The 13419-nt window shown below is 38.6% G+C and overlaps 1 protein-coding gene across 1 annotated transcript; it reads right to left on the minus strand.

The window, feature by feature from the left end:
* Nucleotides 1-563: 563 nt before the first annotated feature.
* On the minus strand, nucleotides 564-2251 carry LOC131255111 (uncharacterized). Its single transcript, XM_058255804.1, has 5 exons — nucleotides 2110-2251; nucleotides 1754-2001; nucleotides 1464-1559; nucleotides 1224-1379; nucleotides 564-1136 (listed from the first exon to the last, which is right to left on the minus strand). Exons 1-5 carry the CDS (start codon nucleotides 2249-2251, stop codon nucleotides 753-755), a joined length of 1026 nt encoding a protein of 341 aa, XP_058111787.1. The 3' UTR covers nucleotides 564-752.
* Nucleotides 2252-13419: the final 11168 nt, after the last annotated feature.

Below are 13419 nucleotides of genomic sequence, written 5' to 3' on the forward strand. Positions count from 1 at the left end.
TTGAGTCAACTCCAGTGTCTCTCCATTGCCTAATCTCTAATAAACCCAACCAATCTCCATGGCTCTAACCTACGATTATGCTTTTGCCCAATCCTTCCATCCCATTCATCCATCATCACTTTCAAATATCAGCGGAGGAAAATAAGAAATGAGCGGGGCAAACTAGAAAATCAGCAGAGGATACTAGAAAATCACGAGGCTAACTAGGAAATTAGCGGGGCAAACTAGAAAATCAGCGGGGCAAACTTAAAAAACAGCGAGAGAAACTAGAAAATCGGCGAGGGAAACTGAAAAATCGACAGGGCAAACTAGAAAATCAGCGAGGGAAACTGGAAAATCAGCGGGGCAAACTAAAAAATCAGCAAGGCAAGCATGAAAATGAGTAGGGCAAGCATGAAAATGAGCGGGTCAAGCATGAGAATGAGCGGGCCAATCTCAAGCATTGAGTTCCATGTACATTGAACTTGATCGATGAGCATAGTAAGGCAAAGGAAAAATATAGTGGGACAAAGTATAAAGTTCATTTCATTATCCACCAAAATTACAAAGTATGCTATACATCATAACTTACAATTCCGGCGAATATGCAAAAAATTTTCAAAGTATGCTATCCACCAAAATTACAAAGTATGCTATACATCAAAACTTACAAAGTATGCTATACATCATAACTTACAATGTATATTCAATGATGTATATAATACAATGTATACAACATATTTCCAAAATTCATCCCATGCCCTGGACAAATATCATCTACAAACTAGAGACAAGCAATCATATGCTATTGACTTCCTCCAATCGGCGGTGAATTTTTGCATGTCTATTCCCGCCAAGGTGAGACCGCTACACAAAATGTCGATGTATTTCATTACGAATATACCACAGTCATAACCATTGTCCTGCTTCGGCGCATATTCATTGACTCTGACGGTCCACTTCTTCCCTTCAAGCGCAGTGCTGTCTCCAGTGGCATGGAAGAGGATGGGGAGTGCATCAGTCATCTTCTTCATCTTTTGCTTGTATTTCAGCAATAAATTGGTGCACAAGCTATCCACAACAACAATTTCTCTTGCTCTAGGATAGATGACTAGCAGAAACCAATGTGAATTTTCGTGATTTATGGGCGCATAGACCTGTTCATGATTCACAAAATAATATATTAGTCAAACATGATAGAAGACATAACAGTAAGAGATGATGTTCTGTGACAAGTGCATTACCCGTTCATAACACCAAATTGCTTTGGCATATGGTTTATCTCGCTGCTTGGCAATTGTGTAGGTCGTACCCATCTGACCTAATAGCTTGGCCCGTTCTAACGCCGATTTGGAGGCCCGGTATGCAATCAAAACAGGCAAACACCCCTCAAGGCTTTGCTGTTACAAACATGATGAAAGTTCACGTCATGTAAGAAAATTAAATTTTCAAACAGATTACGAATTAGCGCAATAAACAGTTACCGTAAAATACATAGGACAGAACTTGCAATCTTGAAGATATGCTATTGAAAGGTCGTTATGCCTTTTCTCAAGGAACTCGATGTATGTGTCGATAGCCTAATCAATAGGATAGTATGATTTAGTCATAGATTAATATAACACATAATTATATGTTAATCAATGCATATCGAGAATAAATTAGTAATGCTTATCTCGCTATCAACCCACGCATCCTTCAGCCATATCGTACTAAACCATTTTCCCGCTGTCATGGCCTTGTTTGCTTCATACCAGTCATTTGCCTCTTTTACCTCATGTGCGGATAGTATCCTGAAAGGATCCATCTGTATAGGAAATGGTATCGGAGAAGTTGTAAAAGTTGTTACTTGCTCGGGTTCGGGAACCGCCGCAGGGGTTGTATCGAATGCAGACAAGGACAAGTACGAAGAAATCTTGTAATATAATGGCTTCGGTATCTTTTTGATTCTCCTTTCATAAACAGGATGAGAAATGGATGCATTCAATACATTACCTTTGACATTACTATACGATTGCACATCTAGGTCCCCATGTCCAAGTTCTTTATCTTCAATATCATTTACTTCCCCTCTCTTCCTCAACTCCTCACCCTCCTCTATCACAAAACATCCCCTCCATGTATGACTACATTCCTTCTCCTTAATAAACTCCTTCCTCTCATTCACTAACTTTTCCTTGTCCTCAAAAAACAAATCCTTCTCCCTCTTCAATTGTTTTTTCTCATTCAGCAACCTCTCCCTCTCAACAAACATTGCTTCTTTCCTTCTCATCTCTTCCCTCTCTTTTCTCAATTCGTCCCTCTCCTTCTTCAATTCCTCTCTCTCCTTCTTTAACTCTTCCTTCTCAATTCAAAATTCCTCCATAAAAACAACATTCTTCATAATACACCCCCCCCCCCTCGGTCCATCTCCCTCCACGCCTTTCTCATCGTTATCATCTGAATCATTCTCCTCATGATCAGTCTCATTACCCTCATCATCATCATCTTCCTAGGTCTCGGTAAGCTACAAGATATATAGATGGATATGTAAGAGTAAGGATAACTTTACAATGGCAAAAAATTATAGTTCATTTTTCATGACATCTCACCTGGAAACTGTCACGCACCGAGCGAATGACATCCGTTTCCCATTCTCGTAGAGTTGGTTCTAATTTCATTACTACTAATGTCTGGAAAAGAACAAAGAGTAATGTTAAATAATTAAGCGTATACGTCAACTTAAGCAAAGTATATGCTGGAAATATATAAACTTATAGCTTTACTCTCGAAAATAGCATTTATTCTGTTGTACCTCCAACATTTCCAACCTCAGTATTGAATGAAACGTGGAATTTGATGGGGAACATATGAAACAATACACACTTGTAGGGCCGGAAATGTCTCTACTGCCCATACCTGTTAGAATGAAATTGTATATGGTTAAAAATCCATAATTGAATATAGAGGGAAAACATATAGAAAATAAAAAGTGTTCTTACTTGTAAGGGAAGGACGCAACCACATAGAATGTACCAAGGGGACCTTGATGCGGCAACAGCAAATTCAATTCCTTGCAACATTGTATAGTATCTCAGACTACCCCAGGGATACATATAGAAATCATCTAACGAGTCCACCAGGTGAATATAATCCAAGTTGCACATGATTTTCGGTTCGGTTCCCCTAAGAAAGCACTCTACAACTAGAAATAGGGCAACCTTCACGATGTCCTCATGCGTATTGGTGTCAACTATTCTCTCAAACACATCCATTAGATGCTTCTTTAAGACTGAATATTCTTTAAAGTATTTATCTCTTAGTGTACTCGTAGTGCAACGATTCTTCAGTACAGTAAGATCTCCAATCTTAAGACCGGTAATGAGGGAGAAGTCCATCTCCGAAAACTGCAATCGCCTCCCCCTGATCTCAAATACTGAATCACCTTTGTATTTTAATAAAAGGACGTGAAATATAGCCCCTATAAATCTAAAGGATGTAACATGCAATAGAAACGAGAAAGGGGATTGCCTAAACAGATTTAGGCGACTATTGTGCTTTTCCACTCCACCCTTCACCTTGTCAAACCACCATGTCAGTGTACACCGCGATGTTGGGTTGGAGATTACGGCAGAATATTCGTCGCTTGCAGAAATGAATTGAAAAACATATCAAACATAAAATTCACAAGATAAACATAGTGTACAAAATTGGAATCATTTCTGAAAACAATGTAGCATTTCATTAATTTGAAGAAGCTTCATATGAAATATAAATAGAAAATGAGTAAGGAAATACCAGAAATTGTACAGAGACAAACCATCAACATAAGCTATACATTAATCGCAGCTAACAAGAAATTGGAAATTGAACAGGGCAAGCTGGATATTTTACCAAGTTCAACATTGGCCAGATTAGTGAACATTTATAGTGGTAGTATTAACAAGAAGATGTTATTTGCAACTAGTTTTATAGTTGGTTAATTCATATACGCCCACTGTTTCCCATGGTATGATCCACTCGATCTTTTCATATGCTTCAATTTGAGGGCTAAACCCCTTAAAATAAATGAAAAAACGATGGACGGTGTGGATATATTACATACATTCATTGTGGGCCCAACTAAGTTTACATAGTACAATGGGAACGTACTGACTAACTCAGTAGGCAATCCGATTACGCTTGCTACGCCCCATAATGGTGTTTTATTTGTAATACATCATGTTCATCGGATTATATAATACCCATCCGTTTTCATCGCAATATGTATACATCAAAACCCCATATCTCGAAGGGAACCTAGACATTGAGAGAGGAAACCTAGACATTCAGCGGGACAAATATGAAATTGAACGGGACAAACATGAAATTCAGCGGGGGAGACATTAAAATCAGCGGAGAAAACATGAAATTCAGTGGGGAAAACATGAAATTGATCGGGGCAAACTTGATATTCAGCGGGGGAAACATGAAATTCAGCAGGGCAAATCATTAGATTCAGCGGGGCAAACTGGAAAATCAGTGGGGGGAACTAGAAGATCAGCGGGGCAAACTAAGAAATCAGCGGGGCAAACTGGAAAATCAACGGGGAAAACTAAAAAATCAGCGAGGAAAACTAGAAAATCAGCGGGGGAAATTAGAAAATCAACGGGGCAAACTGAAAAATCAGCGGGGCAAACATGAAAATCAGTGGGGCAAACTTAACAAATAAGTAAACTCAGCGGAGAAGACATTAAAGTCAGCGGGGAAAACATGAAATTCAGTGGGGAAAACATGAAATTGATCAAGGCAAACTTGATATTCAGCGGGGAAAACATGAGATTCAGCAGAGCAAATCATTAAATTCAGCGGGGTAAACTGAAAAATCAGTGGGGAAAACTAGAAGATCAGCGGGGCAAGCTAGGAAATCAGCGAGGCAAACTGAAAAATCAGCGGGGCAAACTGAAAAATCAGGGGGGCAAACTAGAAAATCAACGGGAAAAACTAGAAAATCAGCGAGGCAAACTGAAAAATCAGCAGGGGAAATTAGAAAATCAGTGGGGCAAACTGAAAAATCAGCGGGGCAAACATGAAAATCAACGGGGCAAACTTAACAAATAATTTCGTGGCTTGAGCTGAAAAATCTAAACATATTCAATGCTGAAATGGACCAAACATGAAATTCAGTGGGGAAAACATGAAATTGATCGAGGCAAACTTGATATTCAGCGGGGGAAACATGAGATTCAGCGGAGCGAATCATTAAATTCAGCGGGGTAAACTGGAAAATCAGTGGGGAAAACTAGAAGATCAGCTGGGCAAACTAGGAAATCAGCGAGGCAAACTAGAAAATCAGCGGGGCAAACTGAAAAATCAGCTGGGCAAACTAGAAAATCAACGGGAAAAACTAGAAAATCAATGAGGCAAACTGAAAAATCAGCAGGGGAAATTAGAAAATCAGAAGGGCAAACTGAAAAATCAGCGGGGCAAACATGAAAATCAACGGGGCAAACTTAACAAATAATTTCGTGGCTTGAGCTGAAAAATCTAAATATATCCAATGCTGAAATGGACCACACCACATGAAATTTTGAATTGAACTTCTAATATTGATCATTTCTTAAGGGCCACAGAAGTTTTGGATCAAGCTTATAATTGTGTTTTCTATTAATCCATATATATATGATCTTATGAATAGGTTTGATAACAAACAAACATCACTGTTGGGCTGACTATGGTTTCGGCGGTGGAAATCATTATGCCCACTGTTTCCCGTGGTATGATCCACTTGATCTTTTGATATGCTTCAATTTGGGGCTCAACCCCTTAAAATAGATGGAAAAACAAATGAACTGCGTGGATAGTAAATTCAATGTGGGCCCAACTGAGTTTAAAATATAAAAGGTAGGGTCCTTACTCTTGCTCAGGTGGTAAACTCTCAGGAGTTTCAACTCCTAGTCAAGAGATCAAGCGCCATAGGTGGTGAAATTCCACCAGTGTGAGTGTGTGAGGTGTGTGTGCAGCGTGAGTGTGTGGGGTGGGTGTCTGTGTGTAATAATAATTAAATAATATATATATACTTGTCTTGTGTGCTTTCTTCGCTGGACCCACCATTTCAAGAAGAAAAGACAAAATGTTGATATGGGGCCGACAAAAAGGGTGTTTTTTGAGGTCTTTCTACTGGAAATGCAGTGAGGAAATGGGGGTTGAAAGCAACGGCAGGGAAAGTGGCAGTAGAAAGGGAGAGGAAAAGCAAAAAGAGGAAATGGAGAGGAAGAGCCGTTTCCGTCAGGAGGGGTATTTTCGTCCTGATATTCCGACTCCATACAAGGAGGTCCAACTGCGTATTCTAAGTTTGTATTGCTTCAAAAAAACCGCTAGATAAAAGGTGGGGTCCACAATCGTAAATTTCTCGCTAGTAATTGATCTGTTCTTACTCTAGCCTTCGTGTTTGTTCAACTTAAAACAAAGCTAACATTCTATGGAGATCAGCATGTCTCAATGCTGATAACATCAAATTCCAGTTGATCGTCACATTATTAAGGTCATCTTACCCATGGCTTTTTGACTTAGTGACTCGGGCTTACTTGTTTAGTCCTGAGTTGAGCCCCAACTTGCCCAAGTTGGGCATATTTTAGGGGTGACTTATGGTACTGAACCAGAATGGAGTTGCCAAGTCCAAGTTGACTCAAGCGAGTCAGCAATCCATGATTATACCTTGTGTGGATTTTATGTTTTTAATTATTGAAACATAATTTCTTTATCTTGCATAGGTCACAAGCAAAATGTTGGAGAAGTATCTCTATGAATGTATTAAATCTTGCTAGTCACATTAACACTCAGTCACATCACAAGGCTTTCATTTGAATCTGAAACTTTTAAATGTAGAATCCCACTAATATTTGCAAGCAGTACATTGCAAGCAGTGATTTCACCGTCATAAATATATTTATTTTGTTTATTTACACATCACGTCAGTCAAGTAAAGACCTGATTGAGTCTTTGGGTCAACTTGATCTCAAGTTAGAGTTTGTTCTCAGTTTTTGAACCCTGACTCAGTCAGCAGCCAGAGGAGGCTCAAAATGTCAGCATTAGAGCATGGACCGCTACTGTTTTTTATGATCATCATCACCATAGTCTTGACCCAGCCGTTTGCGGGTCAGCTGGGTCAATATTCTAAATCATGGTATGCATGGTAACAGATTTTCGTAAGTAACCGATGCATACATGCGATGCAACACATAGGCTGATATTTTGAACCATGTATTTCAAAACTGATATTTTGAACCATGTAATTCAAAACTCAGGTCATGCAACAGGTGAAAATGAAATGATCAAACACAACACGGAGACTCCATAAATGAAACATAGCTCAATGTCAAGAATAGGATGGCACAAACGGTAGTGCAAAAAGGCCTCCAATATGTTGTTTTAGTATTGTGGAATGTTTGCTTGACTTTGCTTTTATTTTGGCATTATGTTTATAGCTAAATAGTGTGTTTAATTGGACGTAATCTTCCAATACGGTGAGAGGCCATAACACTGGAAAGTAAATTCATCCGTCCAGATACCTTGATTCTTTGATTGGCATTATGATATTGTAAAGTAAATTCATCCAACCGGATACTTTGTTTCTTTGATTGGCATTATGATATTGTAATATGATTGACATTATGAATTGACCGTGAAATGTGTGGAACTGACCGTGAAGTGAAGGGGATTGACCGTGAAATGCATGAAAATGACTGTGAAGTGAAGTGAAGCGAATTGACCGTGAAATGCATGGAATTGACTGTGAAATGAATGTCTTATTAGAAATTTGGATCGTAGTGAAGGGGATTGACCGTGAAATGCATGGAAATGACCATGAAGTGAAGCAAATTGATCGTGAAGTGAAGGGAATTGACTGTGAAATGCATGGAATTGCCCGTGAAGTGAAGGGAATTGATCGTGAAGTGCATCGAAATGACCGTGAAGTGAAGGGAATTGACCGTGAAATGCACGGAAATGACCGTGAAGTGAAGGAAATTGACCATGAAGTGAAGGGAATTGACTGTGAAATGCATGGAAATGACCATGAAGTGAAGGTAATTGACTATGAAGTGAATGTCTTATTTAAAATTTGAATCATAGTGGTAAGAAATTCACAATCCCAAAGAAAGCAACAAATGTATTCAATATACAACATTCACAGTTGTATTATAAAATTTACATTTCAAATTACATTATTCCGAAGGTATTGGAAATTTGCAACTCTGACGATTATGCCCTGTTTGTTTGCAACGTCTGCATATTTTTGTTATTCGTTCCTATGCACGGGAAAGGATTCGTGCCTTCTTCGGTCTTCCAGCTGACCTCATCTATAGCAGGGGCTTGATACTTGAACAATATTCCTTAAATCCAGATGAAATTTCTCATTGACTCTTGTCTCATACTGGGTACATGAAATCTTCATACGTAAGTCGGTAATTCCTCACCATATACAATGGGGAGTAATACGAATAATGAGGAAGATAATAATTTATACATGCTAAAAGAACATGAAAACAAGGCAATCCCTTTACTTCAAACTCGCGACATATACATGAAAGATCATTGAGCTTGACGGTATCATTATAGTCTCCCACAATATAGTATTCATCCTGAGAAATTGTGTAGCAATGAACATCTTGTGCCTTCGGTATGAGATCTTTTAATTGTTTCTCGACCTACGGTGTCAACAGTCCAACGAATAATGATGCTGATTCTCTTCTCTTATAGAACATCTCTTGAATTTTCATTCTGACCGTCTTTATCAACATAGTCACAGGATATTCTCGTACTTCTTTGAATAGAGCATTAACACACTCAACTATGTTTGTAGTAACCAAATTGAATCTTTTTCCTTGAAAGTGCGAAGATGTCCACTTTTCATACCCTATTTCCCTCAGCCATGCATGTACCGAGGGGTTGGCAAGTTCGATATCATGCATAACTTTTCGAACTCAATCCTCCTACAAGTCTTTACAGCTTGCCAGTAGTATATTTCTAACTACTTGTCTTTGAATGTGCCCACCAAATTTCGGTATATATAGTACGCGCAGTAGCCATGGATTGTTGCTTGGAAGACCTGGGGAACTTTCATTAAACCTTTATGCAGGTTTGATATGATTACAAGACTAGGTAGATCCCCTAACAAATCGCTGAGATAGGTAAGGAACCAATTCCAACTGCTACTGTTCTCTGATTCTTCGATACCAAAAGTGACTAGAAAGATATGATTGTCGTCATCCAAAGCCGTAGCAATGAACACAACATCCTTGTACCTACCTTTTGGATGTGTCCCGTCAACGGCAAAGACCCTTCGCAGAGATGTTTTAAAACTTTTAACACATTGTACAAGCGCAACAAAACATCTCTCGAATCTCATCGTCTGTTGATTCACAAGCAAGGTTGTCACTGTCCCCGGGTTAGCAATCATCAACTCATGCAAGTACATTGGGAGTTCTTTTTAAGAGTCTTCATAAGATCCCATTACGCGATCGATTGCTATCTCTTTAGCGCGTCATGCCTTCTTATTGCTAATAAGAAAATTATACTTCTCTTCTATTGCAAATATAATGTCCTTCGACCTTAACCCCAGGCGCTGCTCAATGCGATTAACAACCAATTCACTGGCCAGCTTACTGTTTACTTGCTGATGATCGCTCTTCATCCATGACATTCCACATGTATGTATGGACCTACAAGTCTTAATCTTGAATATCCCCACATCATTCACCCTAGATGCATGTACCCGCCATTCACACTTATCTTCCATACACATCATGGTAAATTTCTTCTTGGATGTGGAATGCAGGACCTTATATTAAAAGTTGTTGTGAATTACAAATTGGCTCAAAACATACTTACACTGGCTATTGTCTTTAGATGTTTGGCCAATGACTATATCAATCAGGTCATCAAGTGGATATGAATACAATGACAAGTCTGCATTTGTGAAACCAGCATACTCGAAAGGCACAATAGGAAGCCTGATGGTGGAGTCCAATGTTCAAACCTGCTCGGGCAATGGAATGTCGCTTCCACTTACGTTTCTAACGTTTGATGTTGAGGGCAAATCTACTCTTGTAAATGAAGGTGATACCGTATATTCACTTATGAGGTTCACGTCAACCGACACCCTCACTTGATTTGTCATGAAGTTTGATGTCTGAGCCGGCTCAGGTACTAGAGTGTTGCTTGTACTAGAGTGTTGCTTAGAGGAACCTGGAAGGTAATGTCATAAATTCATATTTCAATCCATGTTCCTCAACCAAACTTCCAACAGCTAGGGCGTCATGTTCGAACGTACTGTAAGCCACCATGTCTTCGAGTACTACCTCATTAACACGCTGCGTTGTCTCGATGAATAGAGGGATGTAGTGATCCGGATGCTTCAGCTGTGCTACTAGGAATATTCTCACATCTTCATCGTCTTCAATTATAGCTGGAGAGACTAATTCGTTTGTGCAAGGGTACAATACTTCCAACCTTATATCGTAATGCTTAGGTCTAGTCTTCGCAACTCTGTGCATTTTCAATATAGGTTGTTCATATGTAGTGTCAACTCCCACGGCAGTAGGTTTCGACCCTCCACCCTTGTACATGTATCGATTATTTTCGCTAACTCTCTACCGTATAAGCATATGATCATTACTGAAGCCATTTTCTGAAAACAAACACAATAATATAACTCGTTTAGTATTCACATGTATAAGGTGGATTTGATCGAGTAGTAGGAAATCCACCATTGTACTATCTCAAATATGACCGACTTAGCGGTCAAATTTCCAAAGTTCTCAAATATGTCAGTTAGTTCGCGATCATTTTCACTCACTTCTAGGGCAGGTTCACTCACTTCGTGATGAATTTAACTCACTTCTCGATCATGAAGTGATTGAAAATTACTGCAAAATGAGTGAAGTCACAGGCTGTCTGATTTTTGGGCTCAACTGTAATTACCATGTAAATGGGTAAACAATTATTCACCTAGGTAATTACCACATATTTCCCAATGTAGATGTGACAACTTACTTTTTTAACACTTAATTGAGAAATTTACAAAATCAATGTGGGGCCCACCGTGATGTATGTAATGTATCCACACCACTCGTTTGTTATGCTAGCTGAATTTAGGGCATGAGTAAAAAAATGGGGCAGATCCAAAGCTCAAGTGGACCACACCATAAGAAACAATGGAAATCGAACACCTACCATTAAAAACTTTTTGGAGCCTTTAATAGTTTTGCATATAGCTAATATTTGTGTTTTCCCCTTATCCATGTCTATGTGACCCTATGAACGGGTTAGATGATGAAAACACCTCAATGTGGGCCCAATTAAGGAAATAACTTTCAATGATATAAGAATTAAGTTCATTGTTTCCTTACATGTGAGCCATTTGAGTGTTGAATTAGTCTCATTTTTGGTTCGATATCTCAAAATGTTATATTAAAATAGATGGACAGTGTGGATATATCATATACATTACTGTGAGGTCCACATATTCAATCCCATGCATTTTTTTTATATTGCTTTTTGAGGTGGAATTTCTCTCATCTTTTCAAACTAGGTGAAAAAGTAATAATTACTTGTTTACCACGATTTACATGAATCATGGAAAATCAAACAGCCCTTAAGGAATTGAATTGACCATGAAGTGAAGGGGAAACGACGGATTTGACCGTGAGAAGTGAAGGGAATTGACCGTGAAGTGCATGGAATTGACCATGAAGTGAAAGGAATTGACGATGAAGTGAAGCGGAATCACCGGAATTGACCAGAAATCGCCAGAGAGTGACACCCACCATTGAAAACTTCTAAAGGCCACAAAAAATTTTAACCAAGCTAATATTTGTGTTTTCCATTCTTTTATGTCTGCGTTAACACATGAACAAGTTGGATCTCAAATAAATATCATGGTGGACCTTAGGAGGATTTCAACGATGGACGTCAACCTTCCCACTATTTTCTATGGTGGGTCCACTTCAGATTTGGATCTGCATCATTCTTTAGATAATAGCCTAAAATGATATCTCCAAATGGATGAACAATGTGAATACAACGCATACGTCATGGTGGGTTCACAGAACTTGGTGACATCATTAGGGTCGCTACTCAACCTCTCAGTAGCTAATCTGCATCCCCGACAGGACAAGAAAAGTACCACTATAGACACCACCTTTTATCCAGCATCTTTTCTGAAGAGTCCAAAACTTACCTTCCCAACTTAGACGTTGCAAGTAAGAACAGAGCATTTGGGGACAAAAATACCCCTGCTTTTCGCTACCATTCCTTTCACTCCCTTTAAGGAAAATCACAGGCGCACCTTTTTTAAAATACATGCCTTTCACTCCCTTACAATGAAAAACCCATGCACACACGTTTTTTCTTTTCATTTTCCTTACTAAAATCTTTGTTGATCATCTATATATTATCATTCAACACTTGTTATTTTCCGTCTTAGTTAGGGTCACGTGTTTTTTATGTTTGCCTTGCTCAATTTCCTGTTTGCTTGCATAGCTGAATTTTATGTTTGCCTCGCTGAATTTCTAATTTGCCTCGCTCAATTTCCAATTTGCCTCGCTCAATTTCCAATTTGCCTCGCTCAATTTTCATGCTTCTCTCGCTTGGTTTCAAGTTTGCCTCGCTGAATTTTCATGCTTCCCTTGCTTAATTTCTAGTTTGCCTCGCTGAATTTTCATACTTCTCTCGCTCAATTTCCAATTTGCCTCCCTAAATGTCCAGTTTACCTTCCTCTTCCATTCTGCATCGCTTAATTTCCAATTTGCCTCACTCAATTTCCAGTCTTCCTTGCTCAATTTCCTAATAAATTAGACCGTGAACGTTGAGCACCCTATAAGGTTTAGATTAGATCAAACTTACATTTGTAGTCCATGCACTTTAACAGTAGCCTATATATATAATGAAATGTAGTTTTCCATGGGTTAATTTTCATGCTTGCCTCACTGAATTTCATGTTTCCCATGTGTCAATTTTCATGCTTGCCTCGCTAAATTCCATATTAGATAGTTTCGCTTTATTTAACGAGCACCACATGAAATCATTCATATCTTTGAAGCTCTAATCCATATAAGCTCTAGTTGTTTAACGATTCATTAATAATATGTCATTATATTCGTTTTCAAATAATGGCTACGAGAATCATCTGCTATTATGGCAGGGAGTTAATATGTGAAAACAAGCGATACTCGTACATGGTAGAAATTCCAAAATTGTTACGCTATGTGTCGAGACAACGTACAAGAAGCTTTTATCTAAAATTTACAAGATTATTAAGAGTAAATCAATAGATTGTGCTATTAATATGAAAGTATTGTATCCTTGCTCAAACGAATTCATCTCTCCAACCGAAATTGAAGACGACGATAACGTAAGAGAGTTCGCAACATAATTGGAGCATTTAAATAAATTCATCCCTTTGACAATACAACACATTAA

The sequence above is a fragment of the Magnolia sinica genome, chromosome 9, assembly GCF_029962835.1.
Source record: "Magnolia sinica isolate HGM2019 chromosome 9, MsV1, whole genome shotgun sequence".
NCBI classification, from domain to species: Eukaryota; Viridiplantae; Streptophyta; class Magnoliopsida; order Magnoliales; family Magnoliaceae; genus Magnolia; species Magnolia sinica.

Excerpts from the sequence above, each read along its gene's own strand:
- LOC131255111 (XM_058255804.1), bottom strand. The coding sequence starts at position 2,251 with ATGAGAAGGAAAGAAGCAATGTTTGTTGAGAGGGAGAGGTTGCTGAAT. Across the intron at positions 2,002-2,109 it reads GTTTATTAAGGAGAAGGAAT|ATGTGCAATCGTATAGTAAT; the intron begins GTAGTCATACAT and ends ATGGGGACCTAG. Across the intron at positions 1,560-1,753 it reads GGATACTATCCGCACATGAG|GCTATCGACACATACATCGA; the intron begins GTAAAAGAGGCA and ends CCTATTGATTAG.